Source organism: Notolepis coatsorum (genome assembly GCF_963971535.1).
Source record: "Notolepis coatsorum genome assembly, chromosome: 10".
Taxonomy (NCBI): Eukaryota; Metazoa; Chordata; class Actinopteri; order Aulopiformes; family Paralepididae; genus Notolepis; species Notolepis coatsorum.
This window is the reverse complement of record NC_140174.1, coordinates 44181074-44208769: the sequence shown is the minus strand read 5'-3', so window position 1 is coordinate 44208769 and position 27696 is coordinate 44181074. Positions and strand designations below refer to the sequence as shown.

General features: G+C 47.0%; 1 protein-coding gene across 1 annotated transcript in view; it reads left to right on the top strand.

Moving 5' to 3' along the window:
- Positions 1–24963, top strand: part of LOC311235559 (synaptopodin 2-like protein) — a gene marked incomplete at its 5' end in the record, with an annotated part of 28677 nt that extends 3714 nt beyond the window's left edge. The window contains 4 exons of the mRNA XM_084323028.1: positions 2617–2768; positions 3597–3860; positions 4277–4671; positions 21868–24963. Coding sequence (XP_084179154.1) covers positions 2617–2768; positions 3597–3860; positions 4277–4671; positions 21868–24701 — 3645 coding nt within the window. The 3' untranslated portion in view covers positions 24702–24963. The remainder of the gene's footprint in view (positions 1–2616; positions 2769–3596; positions 3861–4276; positions 4672–21867) is intronic.
- Positions 24964–27696: the final 2733 nt, after the last annotated feature.

Here is a 27696-nt window from a genome sequence, read left to right as displayed (position 1 = left end):
TTACTAGGCTTGAGTAAATTGTAATGAACCAAATGAGAATATAATTTTTTTTTAAATCTTTGACTGTGAATAACACCATGCTAAAATTGACCAGACCTGAAAAATCTAAGCAAATGAATAAATGGAAGATGATTAAACAGAAGGTTTTGTAGATACAGTACTGAATTCTGCCATCTGGACTCATGCCATTTGAAATATGATTATAGAATATAGAATATCAGGCCTAAAATGGTTATGTGCATCATAATTCAAATTTCACCTTTAATGGTTAAGGTTAAGATTAGGATCAGTGGCAGCAGGTCCCCCTGTCAGCACGGTGCACAGGCCCTTTGTATGGCAGGAGCTAAAAGCATGTTGGGACGTGTGGGCTGCCTTTTAATGTAGGACACCTGTTTTGTTTTTTTGTTTTTTGCATGTCCTGGTCGCGTGAATACTTTCCCCAAGTAAGTTGTCCTTCCGTGTTCGGTTTGCGCGGCCTGATTGGCCACTGACGCTTCTCTCAGCGCCCAATCGCATTGCGCCTAGCTTTCAGTTCCACAGCCCAAGTCCTCGCCCATTTCCTCGTATTGTTTTCATCTCTCTATATTAAGTTAACGTAACGCGCTATTCATATCAATCGACATCACATCAATATATAAATAACGTATTGTTTTCAGCTCTCACATCAATAGTCCTCGCCCATTTCCTCGTATTGTTTTCATCTCTCTATATTAACGTAGCCCATTTCCTCGTATTGTTTTAATCTCTCTATATTAACGTAACGCGCTATTCATATCAATCGACATCACATCAATATATAAATAACGTATTGTTTTCATCTCTCTATATTAACGTTAGGCTGTAAAAATCTGTTCTATAGACTATATTTAGTCTAGTTTATTAGACATAAAGCATTTAAAAATACTTTGTCTACATCAATAGCACATTGTAAAGGTTGACAGAATAAAGTTCCAGCACGGTAGCTATTGAGTTAGTATATTGTGCACGGCGGTAGCGAGTTAGGCGATAGTTAGTTAGTTTTAGTATATTGTGCACGGCGGTAGCAGTTTTAGTATATTGTGCACGGCGGTAGCGAGTTCAGTGATAGTGAGTTGAGTGATAGTTAGTTGTAGTATGATGCACAGCGGTAGCTAGTTGAGTGATAGTGAGTTGAGTGATAGTTAGTTTTAGTATATGATGCACGGCGGTAGCGAGTTGAGTGATAGTAGTATATTGAGCGAGTAGTTAGGCGATAGTAGGGCTAACGCGATTGGGCGCTGAGAGAAGCGTCAGTGGCCAATCAGGCCGCGTAAACCGAACGCGGAAGGACAACTGCCTTGGGGAAAGTATTCACACGTCCTGGTCTGTGTAGAAAGCAGGATTATTTGGAAAGATTATGGAAAACACATGTTTAATGAATGAATACAAATATTGCATTAAAACGTATGACAAGAGCTTGGCTGTGTTGTCCCCCAAATAAACTCGAAGTAGAGGGACGATTTTTGACTTGCCATCCAAAATGTGTTATAGGTAGATAGATGATAGTACCCAGATTTAACATGTATTAATGAAGTAATCTTTAGGCATACAAAAATATGACGTAATTATTTTAATTAACCACAAAAAATCTGATACTGCACTCTGCTGCACGATTTCCTTAAATAATTATACAGGTAATGTACAGGCAAAGTGCAGTAACTTCAAATACAATGTTGTTTTCCCTCCAGCTTTCATAACTTAACCTAGCCATTTTATTTGGATCATCATCATTCCAATATATTCAGGTGTTAAATTTCATTTTCAAAATGGCTAGGTTAAGTTATGAAAGCTGGAGGGAAAACAACATTGTATTTGAAGTTACTGCACTTTGCCTGTACATTACCTGTATAATTATTTAAGGAAGTCGTGCAGCAGAGTGCAGTATCTGCTTTTTTGGGGTTAATTAAAAAAAATCACGTCATATTTTTGTATGCCTAAAGATTACTTCATTAATACATGTTAAATCTGGGTACTATCATCTATCTACCTATAACACATTTTGGATGGCAAGTCAAAACACTTTAAAGCCATTTTTCTCAGTTTCACTGTTTGGAAGTTACTGCTGTCTGCCTGGGTTTTGAGTGTAATTTTGTAGTTACTGCAGTTTTTAAAACCCCATATCTCCAAAACTGAGCAACATTAACATCTGAAACTTGGTCACAAGATAAAACATTTATTGACAAGTTCAATTTCACTCATAACTAAATTTTGAGTTTTTTCGAGTTACTGCGGTTAGCCTTGACAGGGCAGTATAGTAGGCCCAGCTCAAGGAAAACTGAAGACATAGTTGAGGAAATAATGTCTGCAGTTCACAAGAGGTACATTTTGAGGTTCATTTAGATGAATCAGCTTTTTTGATGAAGGTGATGGTACTGAAACTATGAAAGAGATGATCATAGGTGTGTGGATATGGAACACAATTTTGATACATAAAGAAAAAGGAATACATGAACGAACACATTAATCATCAGTGTATGAGTGGAGCTTCAGGAGCTTGCCTTGGACTCTCTGCATACATACCTTCATGCATTCAAGGGCAACTTTGCCCTGGAGCTATGTGTGTATAACTGTGTCATTAACCCTACTGTCTCTTTGCAGGTGCGCAGGCGCAGCAAGGCATGCAGGGCAGGGCTGAAGGAGGATGACGAGCTGGTTGCTATTGGCGATCAGATGTGTACAGAATTCAGTCACGCCCAGGCAATGACTCTCATCGATACACAGCGAGGAATCCTCAACCTGAGGGTCAAGAGGTCAGAGCATAGCCACACAGCATGCACGCGCGCACACACACACACACACACACACACACACACACACACACACACACACACACACACACACACACACACACACACACACACACACACACACACACACACACACACACACACACACACACACACACACACACACACACACACACACACACGCACACACAAAAGGACATGGCTTTGTCCCACATTCTACAACATAAGGTTACTTATGACTTATGTAACTTACGTAAGTCAGTTACTTACTGTGCATAATATCCACAAATATATAGTAGAAAGTATATTTTGTTGTAGACAAGCCAGTGTAATGGCAGCAATTTAAGATTTCGTTTTAGTCTTTGTCTTCTGCCTAAATAATTTATTAATTTATTAATTGTAATTGACTACATTCCACCCAATCTGGTTTTCATCTAGCTTTAGCCAACAATATCTTTGTCTAGTAATTGTCACATCCATTTTTGGGGGTATAGAGAAAGAGGAGTCAGATATTATGTTATACTTCTGTCTCTATAAAGGCAACAGTTGCCTACAATGTGATATTTGATGTTCAACAACAAATGTACTTTGTTTGAGAGACTAAATGTATTTTAGTCTCAGTCAATCTTTGTTCAGTCACGTCTTTGCTAACAAAAAATTCAAATGATCTTACTCCAACTGTAATTTTTTCAATTTCAGTTTAGTTCATGTGTTTAGTTTTATGCTAGTTGAAAGTTAGCTGAAGAAAGAGAAAGACATGGGTTTATAATGTTCACGTACACATGAAAATGAACGCTGACATCATCCACCATACTCTCTGTCTCACTCCAGGGCTCCCTCTGGTTCCTCTGTTCGCTCCGCCTCCCCGCGCTCCTCCCTGACCCCCACCATGGCCCCCCTCTCCTCTCAGCGGCCCACCATGGCCCCCAGATGCCTCACCTCCCCTCCCGATAGCGAGGCGTACTACGGAGAGACGGACAGCGACGCAGACACGCAGATGCACACACACCGTCGCCCGCGGCGCACGCCCCCCCATGCACGCTTGCCTTGCCGCTATGGCAACCAGGAGGAGGAGGAGACCTCAGAGATGAGCGGGTGAGAGGGATCATGATGGCGGACTCAATGCTGATTTAGGAGATTCTTGAGTGTGACTTTATGATCTTCTTCCACCGGTGTGGAGAATAGTATTGGTTTATCTGAAAAAATTTTACTTTAAGAAAACTGATATGACATTCTTTGACGTGAATCTGGCCTGTTGCTTCTCATTTTATGCTTACATGATATATCTCTGTTTTCTTCTGTCTTCTGTCTTGATCTCAAATCTATCTATCTATCTATCTATCTATCTATCTATCTATCTATCTATCTATCTATCTATCTATCTATATGTCTGTCTGTCTGTCTGTCTGTCTGTCTGTCTGTCTGTCTGTCTGTCTGTCTGTCTGTCTGTCTGTCTGTCTGTCTTTCTGTCTGTCTTTCTGTCTGTCTCTCTCTCTCTCTCTCTCTCTCAGCTATGAGAGTGCCCCAGACGGAGGCATGCAGAGCCAGTGGGAGATGCCCGTTCTGGGGGAGCCTCTCCCTGGCGTTCCTCGCAGGGAGGTCCTGTACCAACCTATACAATCAGAATGGTCCACTCCAGCTCACACCCCACATACTCTCACCCCTCGCACGCTCACCCCTACCCCCGACCAGGGGCTGGTGGAGGGAGAAGGAGAGGGGGACAGTGGCTTCCAGGAGACAGGGGGCTGCGTCATGCTGGCCTGCTCACCGCTGGTGTGTCCTGAGCGGGCTAAAGAGGCTCTGATGCTAAGCTCTAGCAGACAGCTGGTGCCCATGGTTGGACCCCAGCAGACCCCCATGAGTGATGAGCTGTCTACTACCTACAAGGAGAAGGCACGGCAAGCCAGTGAGTATCCATTCCATTACACCAACATCACAGACATCTTGGTGATTGAACTCAAGTAACGGGTGATACCAGGTGATTAAAACAGCCCCGGCCAAAGGGCTGTGTTCATGGTATTGCGCCATATGGGTAGGAAAGGTGGTAGGAATAATATTATTTTTTTTTATCTACTTTTTCTCCCATTTTCAATTTTTCTCCCATCCCAATTTCGTATCGTCCAATTCTACTCTCCCCTGTCTCGAACGCTGTTAGGCCATGCCTCCCACAAGCCGGCTGCAATGTGGACTAAGCCTTACATCACGTGTCCCCTTCGGTACTCGAGGAATCAGCAGTCGCATCTTTTCACCTGCACAGCACGATCTCTCAGCGTCGGGGGTCTGCGTTTTTGGAGGGCACGCCGCCCCCGTTGCTTCCTGATTCTGCTGCGCAGGCGCACCAACCGACCTGTAGGAGTCGCTGTCCACAACGTCCGATCCCCACCCATCAGCTTTCCCACCCCCTAATACTGCCAATTGTATTAGTATGAACGACCAGCCAAGCTGATAGCAATGCGGAGAGCTGGGCTCGAACCCAGCGTCTCCTGCATTGGTGGTGAGCGCCTTGCCCACTGCACCACCTAGCCGCCCTGGTAGGAATAATAATAATAAAGTACTTTTGGACATTGTTCCACCTTTGATTAAACTTTACATTGCGTGCGCAACATTACAAACCGGTACTCAGCTCAATCAGGTACTCTCTTCAAACGTGTGTGTGTGTGTGTGTGTACTGTATGTATGTATGTATGTATGTATGTATGTGTGTGTGTGTGTGTGCGTGTACTGTATGCAAGGGTGTAGCTCCAGATTCTGGGCCCCATGAAAGAATGTATTTGTAGGCCCCCAGTGAATGTGAGCACGCGTAAGCGCGCGAGCGGATTTTTTTGTGTGCCATTTTCTTATTGATGAAAACGCATAATATGGTTTTTACCCATACATTCGGATCAGCAGTTCAGCACCTGCACTGTTGGTGGGTGAGCCTAGTAAAGGATGTCGCATTGCGTTCATCTTCAATGAATGGACCAATGCAATAGTCTACCAAAGCCCCCCCTCTCTCTCTCTATATATCACACACACACACACACACACACACACACACACACACACACACACACACACACACACACACACACACACACACACACACACACACACACACACACACACACACACACACACACACACACACACACACACACACACACACACACACACACTTCAGAAACAAACATAGTATCAATGAGAGCATCAATAATACACCTGAGTGATGTCTAGTAAAAAAAAATTTGGGGCCCCCTTCCAGTGCTGGGCCCTTGGAATCATCCTAAGCTACCCCCCCCCAACTACGCCCCTGACTGTATGTATGTATGTATGTATGTATGTATGTATGTATGTATGTGTGTGTGTGTGTGTACTGTATGTATGTATGTGTGTGTGTGTGTGTGTGTGTGCGTGCGTGCGGCAATTTACAAACTTCCACCTGGCATTCAATTCAGTAAGGGAATTAATTTCAGACAAGTTTTGCTGTGGCCAATCCACTTGCTGCTCTAACCAAGAGGACGATCATATCTGGTCAGCCGCAGGTGTTACGAATAGGGGGAGAACAGAACCCAGTAAGCAGAAGGATGGAGGAGCCCCAGAACTACAATATGACAGAGAACGAGACGGTGGTTGCTCTTCACAAAAGGTGGTGTTCTATTTATTTCAGAACAGAGAAGGCAAGACTAAACTACAAATAACAAAAGAACATAAACGGTGCAGCAGTGCTGGTACTAGTGAAACAGAACTTGAGAATACGGAAAATAACAGTAAACAACAAAACACTACACTTACTCAGAATGACAACACAGTGCAACATGACGAGGGCAGGAACGGGGAGGAACAGGAAGTATGTCGCCACACAGAACAGAGGAAGACAACATACTTAAATACTATGCTAATTATAAGTGACAACACCTGGTGAGGCCAGTCCAAACATACAGAAACAATAAACCACAAACTAGACTAAATCAATACACAACAATAACAAAGGCAATATCACAAACCACAACCAGACAAGGGGAAGACCATTACACAAGGAAAGGAAAATGCAAGGACAGCAAACATGAAGCAATCAAATCAACAATAACAAAGAAACACAAAATGGTGGCTTGTCTCATCTGGCCCATCTGATGCTGACCACTAGGAGGTAGGAGACCAATGTTAGGAGGGAGGAAATGTTCACTGTTCCTTTCATAACCGGCCGGCCCTAGGAACGTTACAGCAGGAGCCCATTAAGATTAGAGAGGATTTCCTTACTGTTTATGAGACAACTGTTTACTGTAACCATTTACAGTATAGTGGCCGCGCACATCCAATTACCTTCAAGGCTGGAACAATGGAAGACTGCAACGAAACATAGAAGAAGGTGGTTGATTGATTGATTGATTTTTATTGTGGAGTAAAAGACAGCATCCAAGGGATAAAAACATGAGAAAGTGCAAGCACTTATTTCCATCATGGTCCCTGATTTTGGACATGGACAGACATCATAAAACATAGAGCATCATAATAAAACATAATAAAACAGAGCATCATAATAAAACTTAGAGCATCATAATAAAACATAGATCATCATAATAAAAAACAGAGCATCATAATAAAACATATAGCAACCCCATAAAAACACTACCCTCTCCTTCCTAGACGTGGCTATTCTATACTTCACTGGCTAGCCATTTATTTGTGGCACGTCTAAGGCTACGTTTAGACGGAGAGAGTCTGAACAGAAACCGCAAAAGTCGTCTTGCGGTCTCACTTTGAATTTTGCGTTTAGACTAGCCTTTTGGGATGGAATTCTGCGTGCAGACGACGCTGTAACGACTCGAGACGACGGAGCCCCACTGTCACACAATTGGCGCATATGTCACATGACGTGCTGTGAAGACCCGCCCTACTCTGCCTCTGATTCGCAGACTGTGGGTGGGGAATGTGATTGGACCAAAGCAGAGTCACTCACAGACAGTGGGCGGCGTCCAGTACTAATAGTTGTGATAGCCGCGGGACAGATTCTTGTGTATTTAAAAGTACTGCCAATGTAGCCTTCAGGTGATCGCCATGGATAGAATCAGACATGCTTTGTTTACGCTTCTAGGCTACTGGCGCATGCCTGTGATGTAAGCAGTACGCGCGCCGAGAGCCTTGACAACCCTTTCGTCATCGTTTTATGCGGTTTGACAGTTTAGATGATAGCGCAAAGGTTTATCGTTTCTAGGAATTCCACCCTGGAAGGTAGTCTCACTTTTTTGCGGTTTCACCCCGTAAAAACGCTGTTTCCGTATAAACGAAAGGCACATCCGAAAAAATATTTTTGCGGATTCACCTGCTAGCGTTTCCGTCTAAACAGGGCCTAAAACTTCCCCCCTCTTCGATGTTTTTCAGGGCCACTGGAAGCTTGTTCCACTCCAGTGCTGCAGAATATAAAAAAGTATTTGTGCCCATTAGGGAGTAAAATTTTGGCAGAATAAAATCCGTACTGCTCCTTCTAGTGGAGTATGAATGATTGTCACGGAATCGATTAAAATAATTAGATAGATATTTCGGACCTGTATTTTGAACTATCTTGTGTGTGAGACCTAATTTGATGTGAATTACCCTTTTATTGACCGGAAGCCAGTGTAGTTGCCTAAAGAAAGTTGGCCCTAGGTGTGTGCGTGGAGGTAGCTTAAGGACTACTCTCATTAATTTGTTTTGAGCTGTCTGAAGTGGTCCGTACACTGTAGCTTCCTTACAGTATATTCAGCTTATAGGTGACGTTTATTGGTTTATTATCACCTGCTGTGGATGTGTAATTATACTTAGTATTTATGAGGCATCAGCAGCGCTTCCCTCTAGTGGTGTTTTTTGGTAACTTGAACCTCCCTCAAATTATCAAGTTTTACAGGCGGAGGAGTTGGCCAGTTGGCCACGTGGCGTCAGATGTTACGGCTATAGAGGTGTTTCCCCTCCCCCTCAATTTATTTCCTCTCCTCTTCGCCCCCCCACCCTCACCCCTCCTCATTTGAAACTATCTTTTCCGTCAGTATTCTGAGCATTTGCCTCATAGGCTGTATTTATAGCCAGACATTACTCTGACTTACAGATCCACACAGCTGAATATGTGGTGTGTGTGTGTGTGTATGTGTGTGTGTGTGTGTGTGTGTGTGTGTGTGTGTGTGGTGTATGTGTGCGTGTATGTGTGTGTGTGTGTGTATTTGAGTGTGTGTGTGCACGTGTATTTGAGTGTGTGTGTTTGTGTGTGTTGTGTGTGTATGTATTTGAGTGTGTGTGTGTGTGTGTGTGTGTGTGTGTGTATGTATTTGAGTGTGTGTGTGTGTGTGTGTTTGCGTGTGTGTGTATTTGAGTGTGTGTGTGTGTATGTGTGTATTTGAGTGTGTGTGTGCGTGTGTGGTGTATGTGTGTGTGTGCGCTCATGTGTATTTTGAGTGTGTGTGTGTGTATGTGTGTATTTTAGTGTGTGTGTGTCTGTGTTTGTGCATGTGTGTGAATGTGTGTGTGTGTGTGTATTTGTGTGCGTGTGTCTGTGTGTGCGTATTTGAGTGAGTGAGTGAGTGAGTCTCTGTGTATGTGTGTGTGTGTGTGTGTGAATGTGTGTATTTGCTGTATGTCATGTACAGTATCAGAAATACATTAATCTCCACAGTGACATCATCGACCCCTCAGGTTAATAACATCAATTGTCTTCCTGATTAACTGATTCTGACAGTGGCCTCAGTGATTTATTGACCAATGATAATCAGGTGCTGCTGATGATGAGGATGATGTGATCATAATGAATAGCTCTGTTCTAACTAGATGACAGTGTAACATGACCTCTAGTCCCAGGGTCCACCAGAGGGACTGCAGGGTATCTGGTCAGGGCTTCACTGAAGAGGACGAGAGGACAATGGTGGCTGGGGGCCTGCCCTTTCTCACATTACACACACACACACACACACACACACACACACACACACACACACACACACACACCTACACACACACACACACACACACACACACACACACACACCTATACACACACACACACACACACACACACACACACACACACACACACACACACACAAGATGTTGAGAATGTGCTTAGGCTAAGGTGTTTATGTTTTTATTGTTTTTTTGTTACTGTAATGTAATGCACTGTAATGTTGTAGGTTGTGTGTTAGGACCCCAGGAAGAATAGTCTTTCACCCATGGGTGTAGACCAATGGGGATCCATAAATAAATAAACAAACAAATAAACAAACAAATTGGCTTCAGCATAGGTACACATATACACACACACACACACACACGCACACACGCACACACACACACGCACACACACACACACACACACACACACACACACACACACACACACACACACACACACACACACACACACACACACACACACACACACACACACACACACATACTGTACACACCCATGCTCGCACATACACATAGGTCACCTTTCTACACTCGGCTTAGATAGTGTGTGTGTGTGTGTGTGTGTATATCTTTGTGTGCGCAGGGGTAACGTTAGCATGGTGTCACATAGTGTGTGGGTGTCAACAGCAGAGAAATGGCAGATCAGTGAAGAGTAATGAGCAGGCTGTTCTCTATAACCTACAATACTTAAGTACTGTTTTTGGGAATTGTAATTTACTCAAGTATTATTAGGTTTGTATACTTGTACTTTTACTCATTTCAGAGAAAAAAACATACTTTTTCCTCCTTACATTTAAAATGCAGACCTACAAAGTACAAATCTCGCAGGTCCAACCATTTTAATTAGTATATTTGTTTATCTGGCCGAACTAAGGTTAACGTTATCACTTTATTTAAAAACAGCTAATCAAATCCCCATCAATGTAAAATTAACCCGCTCATACCCATGCTGATTGGTCCTTGTGCAAGACTAGAAAGCGGGGATCTTTGATTAAACACCTGCTATCAGAAGAATAGACAGTCAGAAAAAAAGTTTTTACTTTTACTTTTTAGTACTTAAAGGAAAACTCCAACATTTTGGGAAATTAGCTTATTTAACATCTTCCCTGGAGTTAGACAAGAAGATACATACCTTTTTTGTCTCTGTGCGTGCATTTAGCTTAGGGAACAGTCACTCCGTTAGCGTAGCTTAGCTTCATCACTGGAAGTGGGGGGGTTTTAGAGCCTGACGTTCCCTACAGTGCCCTACAGTCACCAAATACACTCCAAATACAACTCCAAAACGTTCCTGTAAACATGTTGTGACCTGTGTATTTACCACGTGGAGAAATAAAAAATAATTGAATTAGACAATTACGTTTTCTAAGCAGATATACTCGGAACAATTTTTTGCCGAACGACTCCTCTCTGAGCGCAGTCAGTGATTTCTACGTGGAAGCCGTGTTTGTTTACATTCTCATTCATTCAAAGGATCCGAACCGATTGAAGTTTATGGATACCATGACTTAAAATCCTCTTACCTTGACGATTAAAAGCCTCCCCAATTTAGAAAACAGTAATCCAATGGCTGGTATTGATAATATACTACTAACTACTGCACGCTCGGAGCTAACCGGAGCTAACACTAAAGCTAATATAATGACTTCCTTTCTGGGGGGTTTCAAAATAAAAGAGCGACGTCTATAGCAGTGGAATACGTTTATTTTGTACATTATCTAACGTTAACACGAACCTAAACTAACGTTACAACTAACCTACCAGGGTGCCTGGTGGGAGGCCTTGCTGCGGGCGCAGACCGCGCAGGCCAGTACAAACTCCTTGACGTCGTTCCTCATGGTGGGCCACCAGAATCGACGAGCCAGGAAGGAGAACGTGCGATGAACGCCTGGGTGGCAGGCGAACCGGCTGGTATGGCCCCACTGGAGGACCCGGGACCGGACTGAGTCGGGGACGAAGAGGCGATGAACAGGTACATTGCCGGGAGCGTGATGGAAGCGTAGGGCATGCCTTACCACCCCCTTGATGCCCAAGGTGACCACTCCCACCACCCTGGCCTCTGGGAGGATGGGAGTCGGGTCCTCAGTGGTTGGAGCCCCCTTGGAGTGTAACCGGGACAGGGAGTCGACCTCCGTGTTGCGGGAACCAGGGCGAAAAGTCAGCAAGAAGTCGAACCGACTGAGGAAGCTGGCCCATCTTGCCTGCCGGCTGTTGAGGCGCTTGGAAGCACGGATGTACGTCAAGTTCTTGTGGTCCGTCCAAATGGTGAATGGTTCCTCGGCCCCCTCTAGCCAATGACGCCACTCCTCCAAGGCAGCCACAACCGCCAGCAGCTCCCGATTGCCGATGTCATAGTTCCTCTCGGCAGGGAGGAAACGACGTGAGTAGAAGGCGCACGGATGTACCTTCTGGTCCGTTGCCGATCGCTGAGACAAGATAGCCCCTAGTCCAGTATCCGAGGCGTCCACCTCTACAATGAACTGTCTCTTGGGGTCTGGGTGGAGCAAGACCGGGGCGGTGGTGAACCTCTTCTTGAGGGAACGGAACGCAGCACACGCCGCTGGGGACCAGTCGAACGGCAGGGCGGGAGAGGTTAGCCTGGTAAGTGGTTCCGCCACCTGGCTGTAGTTCCGGATGAATCTTCGGTAGAAGTTTGCGAACCCAAGGAAGCTCTGTAGCTCCTTCCGAGAGGTGGGTTCCGGCCACTCCTCCACGGCCCGGATCTTGCAAGGGTCAGCTCGGGTCAAGCCGCTCTCCACGATGAAGCCCAGGTAATCGACGGAGTCGGAGTGAAATCGGCACTTCTCTGCCTTGACGAAGAGCCGATTGTGGAGGAGGCGCTCTAGCACACGGCGGACATGCTGGATGTGTTCCTCGAGGGTCTTGGAGAAAATGAGGATGTCGTCTAGGTATACCACCACAAACTCCTCCAGCATGTCACGAAGGACGTCGTTCATGAGCGCCTGGAATACCGCCGAACGGCATTACCAGGTACTCGTAGTGGCCCCTGGGAGTCTTGAAGGCGGTCTTCCATTCATCGCCCTCTCGGATACGGACCAGATGGTAGGCACTCCGGAGGTCCAGCTTGGTAAAGACGGTAGCCTGGGTGAGAGGCTCGAAGGTGGAGTTCATGAGAGGAAGAGGTACTTGTTCTTAATGGTGATCTCGTTGAGCTGGCGATAGTCGATGCAGGGTCGAAGGTCTCCGTCCTTCTTCCCAACAAAAAAGAAACCGGCCGCCACCGGGGAGGAGGAAGGCCGAATGAGGCCTGCTTCCAAGGACTCAGAGATATATCTATCCATCGCTGCCTTCTCAGGGACGGTCAGACTGTAGAGGCGGCTGCCGGGAAGGGGAGCCCCTGAGCGGAGGTCGATGGCACAGTCGTAAGGCCGGTGAGGCGGAAGGGCCTGAGCCCGGGACTTACTGAAAACCTCCTCGAGGTCGTGGTACTCGGGGGGTATAGTCGAGAGGTCCGGGGGCGGCTCACAAAGGGGGCTCCGGGGCGAGGGACAGGACGCCGCCTGAAGACACTGGGCATGACAGGCGGAGCTCCACCCCCTGATGGTACCGGAGGACCAGGCGATGTGGGGCTCATGCAGCGCGAGCCAGGGCCTGCCCAGGACTACTGGGACAAGAGGGGATCTGGTGATAAAAAACTGGAGTCTCTCAACGTGGTTACCAGCAATGGTGAGAAGGACTGGACAGGTGCGTTGAGTGATGTCAGCCAGGCGGTGCTGGTCCAACGCGAACACCTCCAAGGGTCTCACGAGGTCCTCTAGCGGAATGTTGGCCTGGGTAGCAAACTCGAAATCCAGGAAACTCTCGTCAGCACCCGAGTCAATGAGTGCCTCCACCGTCGCCTGTTGGTCCGCCCAGGCCAGGGTGACGCTCATCAGACGGCTAGGTGGTGCACGGTTCTGGGAACAAGAAAAGCGGCTCACCAGGATCTCCTGGGGTCCCGGCGAGCCTGGTCTTTTGGCCGGGTGGGGCAGTTGGAGATACGGTGCCCATCCCGGCCGTAGTAGAGGCAAAGGCCGGACCTGAACCTGGCCTCCCGTTCAGCCAGGCTAAGGTGTGAGCGTCCCAGCTGCATGGGTTCCTCCTCCGGCACCGAACGGGAGGGGAAGGAACCACCAGTTGTGGTGGGAGCAGGACGGACCGCAGTACCGTCACGAGTGCGGGGGGTCTGGGGATCTTCTGGGGGTCCCAGTCGGGCTCTCTTACGCCTTCTCTCCCGGAGGCGTTCGTCGATGCGAATGGCGAGGTTGAATAGGTCCTCGAGGGACTCAGGCTCCTCACGGGTCGCGAGCTGGTCCCTTACAGCGTCGTTGAGCCCCCTCATGAAGGTGAGACGAAGCGCTTGATCGTTCCAACCGCTCTCCGTTGCGGCCAGTCTGAACTCCAGCACGTAGTCGGTGACCCCGCCACTGCCCTGCTGGAAGGTGCCCAACCGAGCTCCTGGGTTCTGGCCACGGGCTGGGTGGTGGAAAACCCTGCGGAGCTCTGACACGAAGTCTGGGTAGGAAAAACAAAAATCAGCCCTCATTGCCCAGGAGGCAGTAACCCACTGTGCTGCCCGGCCTGAGAGCAGGTTAGTCATGTAAGCCACTCAGGCTCCCTCTGAAGTGAATCGGCTGGGTTGATGAAGAAAAACCAACTCACATTGCATGATGAATGTGGCACAATCCTCGAAGTTACCATTGAACAAACGTGGTTCGGAGAGACGGGGCTCCCGAGGTGCGGGATCGGGAGACGCGGGGCCCGCCACGGCTGCGGGTGGTGCTCTGGCCGAGACTCCTGAAGCAGGTGGGGTTACAAGCAGGGCGTTAAATGCTTCACTCAGAGTTTGTAATTGGTGAAGAATATCAGCCTGCTGATTACCCTGGGCTGTCTGCAGGGTAGCCAGAGAGCCAAGGGACTCCTGAATAGGCAGGACCTGGGCTCGGAGCTCCTGTACAGCAGCCGCAGCCGCACCTAACTGTAGGCTGTGGTCGTTGGTCGGGTCGTAATGTTAGGGTTTGAAACCGACCTCAACAGTACGGCACAGACAGGTAGTTCAGAGTTAGCCAAACACTAGGGCGTATTTATTACAGAATCAAAAGGAGCCAAATAACAAATCTGAATCAACAAAAAAGGAGAATGCCTTCGGCAGAGTTGTCTGCGGCTCTGCAGATCCTCCCGGTGTTAGAGGTGGGGAATCGGCGTAGGCGCCGCTGCGGCTCTGCAGATACTCCCAGATCCAACTCGGAGTGGAAACGGAGAGAGAGAGAGAGATCAACAACAGTCCAACAGTACACAGAGGCAGTGCAGTTCAGTCCTGCCTTAGCTGAGTCCAGTATGAATTACAAGTGACTTGATCTTCGGTGTAAACTACACACAAGTTAGCTGAGTCCAGTACAAAACAAAACGGTACTTCTTCAGTGTTATCCAAACACACAATTTAGCTGAGTCCAGTACAAAACAAAACGGTACTTCTTCAGTGTTATCCAAACACACAATTTAGCTGAGTCCAGTACAAAACAAAAACGGTATTTCTTCAGTGTTATCCAAACACACAAAAACAGATAATCCAAAAAGGTTTGTTTCCAAAACTCACCAAAGCGCAAACGCGTAAAGCGGGCAACGAGGCGTAGCTCCAAACGGATGATCAAGATATTCACCAGCGGCGATCCAAAGATGTCCTGGAGGGAAAGTAGACGAGGCACAACAACGGGGGGAAGACAGGCAGTAGCAGTAGTAATCAAAACGACCCGACAACGATTGAAAGAAGGTCCGAGTATATGAAGCCTCTGGAGCGCTAATCACAAACTACGACAGGTGCGTGATGGAATTGGTAATCGCTCCTGAAGCGTGTGGCGGGGAATGCACCAATCAACACAGTACCTTGAAGAAGCGTGTGGCGGGGAACGAGCCAATCCTCACAAGAATACAGCAGGGAACACACGCCACTGTGGATAAACGGGGCTATCGTGGACAGGGTAAGCAGTTTCAAGTACCTGGGAGTCAGGGGTGTAAAAAGTACCCAGAAATTATACTTAAAGGGGAACTATTTTACTATTTCTTTCACTATTTGGGCACTTTTACACAATTCCTGTGAGTCTATGGAACACCTCTGTAATATATATATTTTTTTTATTCATTGTTTTGTATTTCTAATCAAGTCCTCAAAAACAGCATTTTTCTACCTCAAGATCTCGAGCCGTTTTGAGCCTGGGCTGCAGGTGCAGGTGCAGGTGCCACTGTGTGCAGCTCATCTTGTATCTCAACATTAACATGCAGCGGTGTCTTTCTGACATCACAGATATGCAAATTTTCAGATGACTCAGTTCAGTGAGGGTGAATATTGTGAGAGGAGAATTGGAAGAATGCACCAATATGAGAATTTTGAGACATAGATCATATTAATATAAGTTCACATAGCTAGGAAACAATGCTAAACACTCAAAAAGGCCATTTATAAGATAGTTCCCCTTTAAGTGAAAGTATGGGTACCGTCTCAAAATCGTACTCAAGTAAAAGTCAGAGTATCTGGCTAAAAACACACTTGAGTAAAAGTTAAAAAGTTTCTAGTTTTAAATGTACTTAAGTACAAAAAATTTAAATTAAACACTTCTTTTCTGACTGTCTATTATTCTGATAGGTGTTTAATCAAAGATCCCTGCTTTCTAGTCTTGCACAAGGACCAATCAGCATGGGTATGGGCGGGTTAATTTTCCATTGATGGGGATTTGATTGGCTGTTTTAAAATAAAGTGCGGCCGCAGGATTAATAACGTTAACGTTAGTTCGGCCAGGGAAACAAATATACTAATTAAAATGGTTGGACCTGCGAGATTTGTACTTTGTACTTTGTAGGTCTGCATTTTAAATGTAAGGAGTAAAAAGTATGTTTTTTTTCTCTGAAATGTAATTGAGTAAAAGTACAAGTATACAAACCTAATAATACTCAAGTAAAGTACAAATCCACAAAGTACAATTACTCAAGTACTTTACACCCCTGCTGGGAGTCCACATCACAGAGGACCTGACATGGTTTACACACATACAGTGGTGCAGTGCTGGTATAACTCGGTATAACGGCGTTATACCTTGCTCACTGAGGCTGAAGTACGCGCAATCGCTTTTTACATGGCATTATCCAACCGGACTCCCGGAGAAGCATGCAGCTGCAGAGCCGCAGAGCCAGCGGCGCTCTCTGGGCCGCGCGCTGACGGCCGCGCTGTGAGGCAATAGTATCCAGCTGCAGGACGAGAGCAGCCAAAAAAAACTGTGCATGCGCGCGCACGCGCACGCGCGTGGAGCGTTTGACCTACTGTCAATTTGCCACTGCACCACTGCACACATAGATTCTGTGGTGAAAAAGGCGAAACAGCGCCTCTATCACCTGAGACAGCTAAGGAAGTTCAGAGTATCGGGGAAGATACTCCACTCACACTTCTATTCCGGGGCTGTAGAGAGCATCTTGACTGGAAACATCACTGCCTGGTTTGGAAACAGCACGGCACAGGACAGGAAGGCACTCCAGAGAGTGGTGTGCTCAGCAGAGCGTACTACGGGTATTGCACTACCACCCCTGCAGGACTTATATAACAGGAGGTGCAAATCCAGAGCCTGCAGAATAATGAAAGACCCCCACCACCCCAACAAAAGCCTGTTCAAGCTGCTGTGGTCAGGCAAGCGCCTACGGTCACACGCTGCAAGAACAGATAGACTCCGGCTCAGCTTCTTCCCGCAGGCCATCAGAACACTGATCTCTCCACTCACAAGTACACATGAGCACACACAGACACACACACACACACACACACACACACACACACACACACACACGCACGCACGCACACACACACGCACGCACACACACACACAACAATCACTTTAAACAAAATGTCACTTTAAAAAATAGAAAGTCACTTTAAAGGAAGGAGGTACTGTATAGTATAGTTTAGATACATTAAGTGTTAAAATTGTAAATTGTATATTGTATAGTAGTGTATATAGGAACCAGTTTCTCAGGAACTTAGCATGTCTTTTTTTACCATGCATATCTTGTGTCTTACCTATTTAATTTTTTCTATGGCTATTTTATTATTGTATTTCGCACAATCAATGCGGGCATGACCACCCGCATTTCACTGTATGCCCTGGTATGTATGTGACAAATAAACCTCTTGATTCTTACCATGATGCCCCGTTGGCACATCTCTGTGTATGGTGTGTATGGGAATCCCCCGGTCCTTGGATCTTGGTTCAAGTTTCAAGTTTCTTTAATAGTTGTCATACAGAAGTACAGAATACTTTTATACAAAATGCTTCTTACTGTTACGCTCCAGAGACTGTGCAAGACAAGATAAGTATGAAATAAAATAACATAGTAAAATTAGAAGTAAAAAAATGAGGTCACAGTGTTCAGTTTAGACATATGTACAATGTTCGATGCAGAATAGACGTAACTGAGTTACCATACAATATACAATACTGTGCAGTGTACTAATATACAATACTATATAGTGCAAGGCAGAAATGGGACGAGGTGCAATTTAGGTACAATTCACAGTAGGTGTACGAGTTGTAGTGCAAATCCTTTATCAATAAATATAAAGTGTAAAGTGTGTTTGTGTGATCTAAAGTGTGGAGAGTGGGTGCTGCAGTGTGTTGTTTGTTTGAGTGAGTGTGTGCGTGTGGGTGTGTGTGCTGTGTGCATTTGATGGTTGTTGCATAGTGTTTATTGTTCGTTTAGCAGCCTGATGGCCTGGGGATAGAAGCTTCTTCTGAGTCTTTCTGTGCTCGCCTTAAGACTCCGGTATCGCTTGCCTGACCGCAGCAGTTCAAAGAGGCAGTTGTTCGGGTGGCTCGAGTCCTTAATAATTCTCTTAGCCTTCCCCTTGCACCGCTTGTTGTAAATGTTCTGGAGGGTGGGAAGCCCCCCTCCAATTGTGCGTTCGGCTGAACGTGTCACTCTTTGTAGTCTGCTACGGTCTTGTGCAGTGCTATTCCCAAACCAGGAGGTGGTGTTGCCGGTCAGGATGCTCTCTATTGTACATGAGTAGAAGTTCCTAAGGATCTTCTGACTGACTTGGAACTTCCTTAGGCGCCTGAGGAAGTAGAGGCGTTGTCGTGCCTTCTTCACAACACTGTCAATGTGTGTGGTCCATGTCAAGTCCTCGGATATGTGGGCTCCGAGGTACTTGAAACTGTTCACTCTCTCAACCGGTGCCCCGTCGATGCTGAGGGGGCTGTAGTCCTTGACCCCCGACCTCCTGAAGTCCACAATCATCTCTTTTGTTTTGCTGACGTTCAGGGAGAGGCAGTTCTCCTGACACCACTGTGACAGGTTCTCTACCTCTTCCAGGTAGGCCCTTTCGTCGTTGGCAGAGATCAGGCCCACCACTACTGTGTCATCAGCTAATTTGATGATGGTGTTGTTGTTCCGCTGTGCTACGCAGTCATGTGTGTACAGGGAGTAGAGGAGGGGGCTCAGAACACAGCCCTGGGGGGCCCCTATGTTGAGCGTGATGGATGAGGAGGTGCGTGTGTGTGTGTGTGTGTGTGTGTGTGTGTGTGTGTGTGTGTGTGTGTGTGTGTGTGTGTGTGAGTGTGTGTGTGTGTGCATGTGTGTGTGTGCATGTGTCACAGAGAGCCTGGACAGGTGTGTGGTGTCTGTCAGACAGACAGACAGGAATAGTGAGGTGACATCATGCATTGGTTTGGGTGAGAGGAGACAGACAAAGCTCTTTACATGGGCTGTGGTCCCCGAGAGCAGGGGAGAAGAAGACAAAACAGTTACCACTGGCACACACTGTGTGTGTGTGTGCGTGTGTGAGTGCCAGGGAACAATAAGGGACCTGCTCACACTTGTAAAATGAGGGACCTCACATGTCCCTTGAGGTCGGATCCGGACGGGCAGGCGGTCTCTCACACTGTCTACGCAGGTAAGGCGCAGACACACTCGCTCTATACGGACTCAAACAGGAATAATACCCTTACGTTTAATAGCGTAAACCGGATTTGAGCGTGTTTCAGGTAAAGCTGCGTTTGTTTTATTATAAAACAGCATTATTAGTTCTTCGCTTTTTTGTCTATTAGAGCCACTGCTAATCAAGTGTTAATCAGGCCTGTGATTGGTGTATTGGTGATATTTGTTGATATGGTGATGTCAGATATGATATGGTGATGTCAGATATGATATGGTGATGTCAGATATGATATGGTGATATCAGAAGCAGATTTCCCTCACTGGAGATTGAAATGACACAAAGAGAACTGGTGTGATACATGTGTATTCGTATGACATACAGCTTTCCTGTTGGCTTATGTAGCTGTCTAGCTGAACAAAATGTTGTTTTAATGAGAGAGAGAGAGAGAGAGAGAGAGAGAGAGAGAGAGAGAGAGAGAGAGAGAGAGAGAGAGAGAGAGAGAGAGAGAGAGAGAGAGAGAGAGAGACTTGGACTTGGGAGTGTGCATAGCCTCCTCATTAGACTCTAGTAGTTGTGCTGTAAGTATTTTTTGTGCGGTTACTCATCTGAGAGATATGTATGAGATACTAATGTCTCTCAAATAACCATCCACACAACATCCAAACAAACACACACTGCAAAAAAACACAAGCTTAGCAAGGGATTTGATCTTATATTAAGCCTTATCGTACTCATGTTGTAATCTTGTTAAGACACATTTGCCTATTGATTATCAGATTATAGCCCAACAAGAAATAATATAATGAAATAAGGAACTTGTTCAGAGAAAATTACTTAAAACTAGTTACGTTCTCCTGAAACAAGTACGATTCTTGAAACAAGTTAAATAATCTACAGTAAGCAGTACGCAGTGTCTAAACAATATCACACACACAACATTTCTTGAAATAAGTATGTTGAGACTTAATACAATATAAAATCCCTCGCTAAGCTTGGCGTTTTTGCAGTGCACACACGCGCACACACACACACTCTCTCTTCTCTCTCTCTCTCTCTCTCTCTCTCTCTCTCTCTCTCTCTCTCTCTCTCTGATCTAACTGTCCTGGAGTGTATGACTCAATGTTGGACAGAAGGAGGAATTCTCAGTTTTAAATCCACACCACTTTCCACTGTCTGTCTCTGGTAATCCTCTTCCTCTCCCCCTGTTCGTCATCATCGCTCTGCACTGAGATAATACTCTAGAGATCACTCACAGTCAAACGGGTCTGTCGTGTCTTTAACACACGGTATTGGAATCACGTGTGTGTGTGTGTGTGTGTGTGTGTGTGTGTGTGTGTGTGTGTGTGTGTGTGCTGGGATTTCTGTCTATGACTGTGATAACATGCGCCTTTTGTTATTCGATCTAGTCTTGGTTGGTAGTCAGTCGAGGACTTGAACTATTGAAATTTTTTCCACATATGTCAAAGGTGGTCAAAGTTGTATCCATATAGAATTCTATAGTACTGAGGAGGACCACGATGGTCGATGAACAAGATTTTCCTTCAGCTACTGTAGCTGAGGAACGCTAGGTGGGGATGCGAGCAAGGTTGATGTGAGGTTGATGTGAGGTCAATGTGAGGTCTACCCGGACTACACGATATTATAATGAGTCTCCTCAGTCTAACTGGTCCTAAACATTCATGACTGGAGTGCGGGTTTACAGGGGGCCATGTACTGTAGCACGATGCAGCATCTCTCCAAGTGCTATTTAAGATAAGATAAGATATCCCTTTATTGATCCCCTTGGGGAAATTTGGGCATCATAGCAGAATGGAGGGGGGGTACAGGTATGGGCATGGTATTAGTAGAAATACGTAAATATAGGCATTCGAATTCGATCTGAATATAACAAATATGATAAATAAATAAATAAATAATAATAAACAGTGTAAACAATCTAATTAACTAACTCATAATTAAGAATATGAGAAAGTAGCAGTGTAATCAAACGTGCAGATGAGGGTCTTATCAGTTATAGTATGTTACAATAAATATGGGAAATAAAGAATTAGAATCTGAATATATTATATACTATGAGTAAAGTAAAGTAAACAGTATACACAGGTGCAGTATACACAAGGTACCCTAACTGGCATGATATACGTTATACGTTGTTTATACATTTTTACATTATACATTGATTTATTTGCAAGTCAGTTATGTATTCATCAGAGATCTTACTACCCCTTCTCTTTTCTTCCACTCTCTTTCTCTCTCTTTCCTCTTCCTCTATTTCAGAGTTGCAGCGTGGCGAGAGCGTGGTGGAGAAGCAGGTGAAAGAGGCTCGTACTAAGTGCCGCTCCATCGCCTCCCTGCTGACGGACGCTCCCAACCCCAACTCCAAAGGGGTGCTTATGTTCAAGAAACGCCGACAGAGGGCCAAGAAATACACGCTCACCTGCTTCGGCAAAGCAGAGGGAGACACAGGGACAGAGACAGAGGGAGAAACGGGAGGGGAGACGGAGGAGGAAGGAGGGAGTTCATTCCAAAGTGGCTCTGAGGTCGACGAAGAGGGCTTCTCGGCGAGCTTTGACCCCACGTGGGATAGTGGCTATCTGGACGTGCTGGACAGGAGGAGCTCCGCCTGTCCGTCTGCAGTGCCGACGGCACCGACGACACCAACGGCCAATCACAACCCGTGGCTGGACACCTCGACCTATCAGAGTCCAGGGATTGTGAGCTCAGCATATCAAAGTCCGGGGATTGTGAGCTCAGCATATCAAAGTCCAGGGATTGTGAGCTCGGCCTATCAAAGTCCGGGGATTGTGAACTCGGCCTATCAAAGTCCAGGGTTGGAGTTTTCAGCCTATCAGAGTCCTGGGCTGGAAAGCTCAGCCTATCAGCCTTACAGTTTCGACCCTGCTAATAAACCCGCCCCCATGTCTCCCCCAGCATTTTCTCTGACCAATGGCGGATCAGTGGGTGTCAGTCGGGCTAGTGTGGTTCTGAGCCCACCTTCCCATCCGGCCCTTCCAGCTCAGCCTGAACAACACCCCGGCCTCAACTTTAACCCTATAATGAACTCCGAACCCAACCTGATCACTGACCCTAACCCAGCGAGTGTTCTGAATCGCACTGCGCGGCCCTTCACTCCTGGCCCCACCTCCTCTCGCTTGTCTGTGGTGCCCGTGACGTTCCGCCCTCCCCAACCCAAACCAACTACTATAACCACGGTGACGAAACCCATGGCAGCTGTATCCATGGTGACCATCCCAACTCCCCGCCAGCCACCGGGGCCGGAGGCCAGGAGAGCTGTGTCCAGCACCTCCCTCTACATACCTCCTAGGAGCAACAACTCATCGGCTCCTTCCGTCTTCTCCCCACCTCCTGTCCACTCTCCTCCTTCTGTCCTTTCACCTCCCTCCCATCTGGCCTCGGCTCCTTTCTCCCACCCTCCTGCAAACCCTCCTCCATTCTCTCCCCAGTCCTCTGTGCCCCATGCCCCCTTCTCCTCTCCCTCCATCCCATTCTCCCCCTCCTCTGCTCAAGGTCCTCCTCTCTATCCATCACCTGCTCAGCCCCTCTCCCCTCCCGTCATGTACACGCAGCCCTTTCCCCCTCCTCAGCCTCCTTCCTACCATACTGCCCCTCCTCTCTCCTCTCAGCCCCCTGCTCAGGCCCAGGTCTACGTTCAGGCTCCTCCCCCTCCCCCTGCCCACGGTCAACCTCCTCCACCCCTGTCCTTCAACCCCTACATCAAGATGACAAACCCTGTGACTTCAGAGACCCCTGCTGCCATGGCAACCATAGCTCCACCTCAGGCTCCTGCCTCTGATTCACTGGCGTCACGCGAGCAGCGCATCTCTGTCCCTGCCACTCGCACCGGCATCCTGCAGGAGGCTCGTCGACGTGCCAACAAGAAGCCCATGTTCTGCGCGGTGCAGAACAGGAAGGACGTTTCCCCCAACCCAGCCCTGCTCTCCATGCTGCAGAACATGCAGGACGGGCCCGGGACAGGTGCCGCGGTGCCCCACACTGGTGGTGGGGCCGGTGGGGAGGCTGGGCACGAGTCAGGGCCTGAGGAGGACTGGCTGAGGCTGGGGGCAGAGGCCTGTAACTTCATGCAGGCTCAGAGGGGCCCCAGGCCCCCTCCTGTAGCCCCCAAACCCCAGGCCCCACAGGTGGTGCCCCAGCTGGGGGGTAAGGGAGGCCAGCTGTTTGCTCGCAGACAAAGCAGGATGGATCGCTATGTGGTGGACCGTTCCCCCTCGGTCGCTGCTACACCTTACTCTCCTGCCCAAAACAGAGAGCCCTCCCCCACCCCCTCCCTCCCTGCTACCTGGAAGTATTCCTCCAGCATCCGTGCCGGACCTCCCATCAGCTACAACCCTCTCCTCTCCCCCTCCTGCCCTCTCAAGGCCCAGAAGCCACAGAAGGTTGAGGTGGCAAGGCCTGGGCCAGGTGGTTCTAAAGCAGGGAAGAAAGGCCTGATGCCTCTGGAAATTATGAGCCACCAGCCCTATCAGCTTAACTCCTCTCTCTTCAGCTACGGGGGTGGGACTCCCCAGATGCCCTCTGCCTATCAGCATCAGCAAGGGGTCACAGGTGGCTCCCAGGGGCCAATGAAGACGGCTCGCGTGTATGAGGTGAAGCGTTTCTCCACGCCCCCTCCCATAGCCACGGGGCCTTCTCTGAAAGTCATTGTGCCTCGCTCGGCCACAACGCTGGGGGAGCGACTGTGGCGCGATGACGTCACTTCCCCTCCACCCGCCCCTTACCAACACTACCAGCCTCCACCACAGTGGTCCTCCGCGTCCCTAGCTGCTCCCCCCGCCCCCACCGCCCCCCTGCCTCAGCTCCCGACCTTCTACTCCTCTGCTGCTGCTGCTCCCTACAGTGTCCCTCTTCTGGTGCCTACCTTCTCCCACCTCCAGCCCCCCAACAGCGCACAGGCCAACAGGGGGTTTAAGAGCGCCCCAGACTTGAGTCCTCTGGGCCCCGGTCGTGCCTCTCAGCCTCTATTCAGCAGCAGCAGCAGCTACCTGCCTGCCAGGGTCCCCAAGCCCAGGTTCAGCACCTCCAACCTGGGGCTACAGCCCAGCGTCTGGCGCCCTGGATCCACCATGCACTGAAGTGACACTGGACCTATTGAACTGACCACCCACAGACCCGAGCTCTGAGGGAGATGCACACGTGACAGATAATGGAGGCGTTTCAATTGTGTCCATGTGCCGTCAGCGCTCAAATAGGGGAAACATATAGTTATTCTGTATTTAGGTTTAGAATGATATTAATCACGTTTATTTTCACCTAGACCTGTGTCGAGTTTGGATCTATCACCCATATAGCACATCTTGTCACTTTTAGCTTTCTCTACTTTCACTTGTTAAAGGGAAATTCCACCACATGCTTTCATACTAACTAGATAGAGGCTAGAAATAGATCCTGACAAACAAAACTAAAAAAAAAAAAAAAAAAAAAATGGGTTGATTCATACATTATGTCATCCTCTGAGCCACGGAAACAAGGATTCTACCAGAAAGATGCTTCGTCAGCCACATGGACACTTGTATACGGCCCGAATTGCATTCGAGCCAAATCTTGTTTTTGAGATGGAGTTTCCCTTTAATCCGTTGAATTCTATTGTTTTTTTAATGGGGACACACAGTGTTTTGGAAAAGGACATGTACAATATTGTGGGGAAACTGACAAAGGCCAAGTGGGGGAGAAAAAAAAGTATTGATAGCACATTGAAAGGGCAAGAAGAGAGAGAGAGATGTGGTTTTGATCGTCGAGGACAACACAATGTAGCATTGTTCACTGTAAATATTGTTGAAATAAGAGAGAATAAAAGAATAAAGTCTGAAAGGTCAGAATGGGAGAATGTGCAAAAGACAAGCTTGTTTAGAGAGAGAGAGAGAGATAGAGAGAGAGAGAGAGAGAGAGAGAGAGAGAGAGAGAGAGAGAGAGAGAGAGAGAGAGAGAGAGAGAGAGAGAGAGAGAGAGAGAAAGAGAGAGAGAGAGGTAGCTGACAACAGAGAGAGGAGAGGAGACAGAGTGGAGTGGTCTTTTCTTTTCTTTTCTTGATTCCCTGGGAAGCAACAGCTGTGATTGAAGGATCAGGAAAAGAGGGCAGGGTTTGAGATAGGTCAACAGTAAAGAATTACCAGCAAGAGATATGTCAGAGAGTCAAGGAATCTGCTGAGCTGTAAAAGGTCAGGATGCGCTCACTGGTCTGCATACCTCACGTCTGCTGCCGTCCCATCCAGATGATGTAACGTTTTTGTTTGTTTTCATTTTAGTAATAATATACATACAAGCGTATTGTACCCTCTGTAGCTGCACTAATTTGTCATATTGTCACGTTAATGTCATTTTTCCCTTCTATTTTACAAATAAGTACCTACTATAAAGATTTGTGTTTTGTGATTATGAGAATCATTATTTGTCATAATTGCACAGTGCAGTGCTACAGTAGCGTTGTGCAACAGTGTGTGTGGGGTTGCCATGGTGTTTTCTTTTTCTGTAGTATGTCACAGGGTTAAGAGCACTGATCTGGTAAATGAGGTAGAGAGAGGAGTTTTTTTTTGGTGTAGTTTTATGTTATTGTTTTAAGTCAGACATGTCTGTTTATAGCTGCACTGCAAAAAAAAGAAATCTCCACCATGACAAGTAATTTAATCTAGTTTTGAGTCTTTAAATCTTATTTTCTTAATACAAAGGAAGTCTGACAATTCGGGAGATACATTACCTTTTGAAGGCAACGTTGCCTTCAAACAAAAAGCATGATCTGTCTTTATTTTGAGATCTTGTTATCCTTTTTTAAACCTATTTAAATTGCATTGGAGCAAAGTGAAATGATCCTGCCTTCATTGGCTGATCTTTTAGTTTACTTAAGAAGAAAGGATTGGGCATCTGGCCGAGTGCAGAGGTCTAAGCCCTCGCCTACCACTGCAGAGACCCGGGTTGAATTCCCAGCAGTGGTACCTCCACCTTGGTCAGATGTCCCTACAAACACAATTGGAAGTGTTCGCGGAGCGGTCGTACTGGTCGGTCAGGGTCGCCTGTTCAGCACAAAGGGGTTTTGGGGGGAGATAGCGTGAACCTCCGTGCGTGTTATGCTCTCCCAGTGAAACTCCTGGCTGTCAGGTGAAAAGAAGCGTCTAGCGACTCGGCATGTATCAGAGGAGACATGTGGTGGTCTACACCCTCCCTAGACCAACAGAGGAGACATGTGGTGGTCTACACCCTCCCCAGACCGACAGTAGGGTAGTCTACACCTCCCCAGTCTGACAGAGGAGACACGTGGTGGTATACACCCTCCCCAGACCGACAGAGGAGACACGTGGTGGTCTACAGCCTCCCCAGACCGACAGAGGAGACACGTGGTGGTCTACACCCTCCCTAGACCTACAGAGGAGACACGTGGTGGTCTACGCCCTCCCCAGACCGACAGAGGAGACACGTGGTGGTCTACACCCTCCCCAGACCGACAGAGGAGACACGTGGTGGTCTATACCCTCCCCAGACCGACAGTAGGGTAGTCTACACCCTCCCCAGACCAACAGTAGGGTAGCGCAACGACCACGAGGGGAATTGGCATAACCACAAAATTGGGAGATTGCGAGAAAAGGCGAAAAGAGGCAAAAAAAACAAAACAAAGAAAGGATTTACAGACTCAATACGTGCTCAGATGACTTGTTAACATGCAGATATAATGCAGTGTGTGGTTCTGCCACAGAGACACACACACTGGAATAAAAATAGATGTGAGTCACTTCAGCTGTCATTCTATTTCTTCCCATTTCACCCACACATTACACCAGATCTCTCTCTCTCTCTCTTTCCCCCCCGCTCTCTCTCTTTCACACTTTCAGAATCAGAATGCCCCCCACCCCCCTTCAACAAGGACAGTGGATTCACAAGGAATATGACTCGGTCATTGGGTGCCAATGACATATCACAATAACAAAGTCGCACATTTCTGACTGATGGACATGGTACTGAATGATGTACAATCAGTTTAGACCCTGGTTTCTTAAACTATGGGTCAGCACCCAACATGGATCACGAGCCTTCTTCTGGTGGGTTCCCACATGACAAAAGTAGTAATATGTTTGTGATATG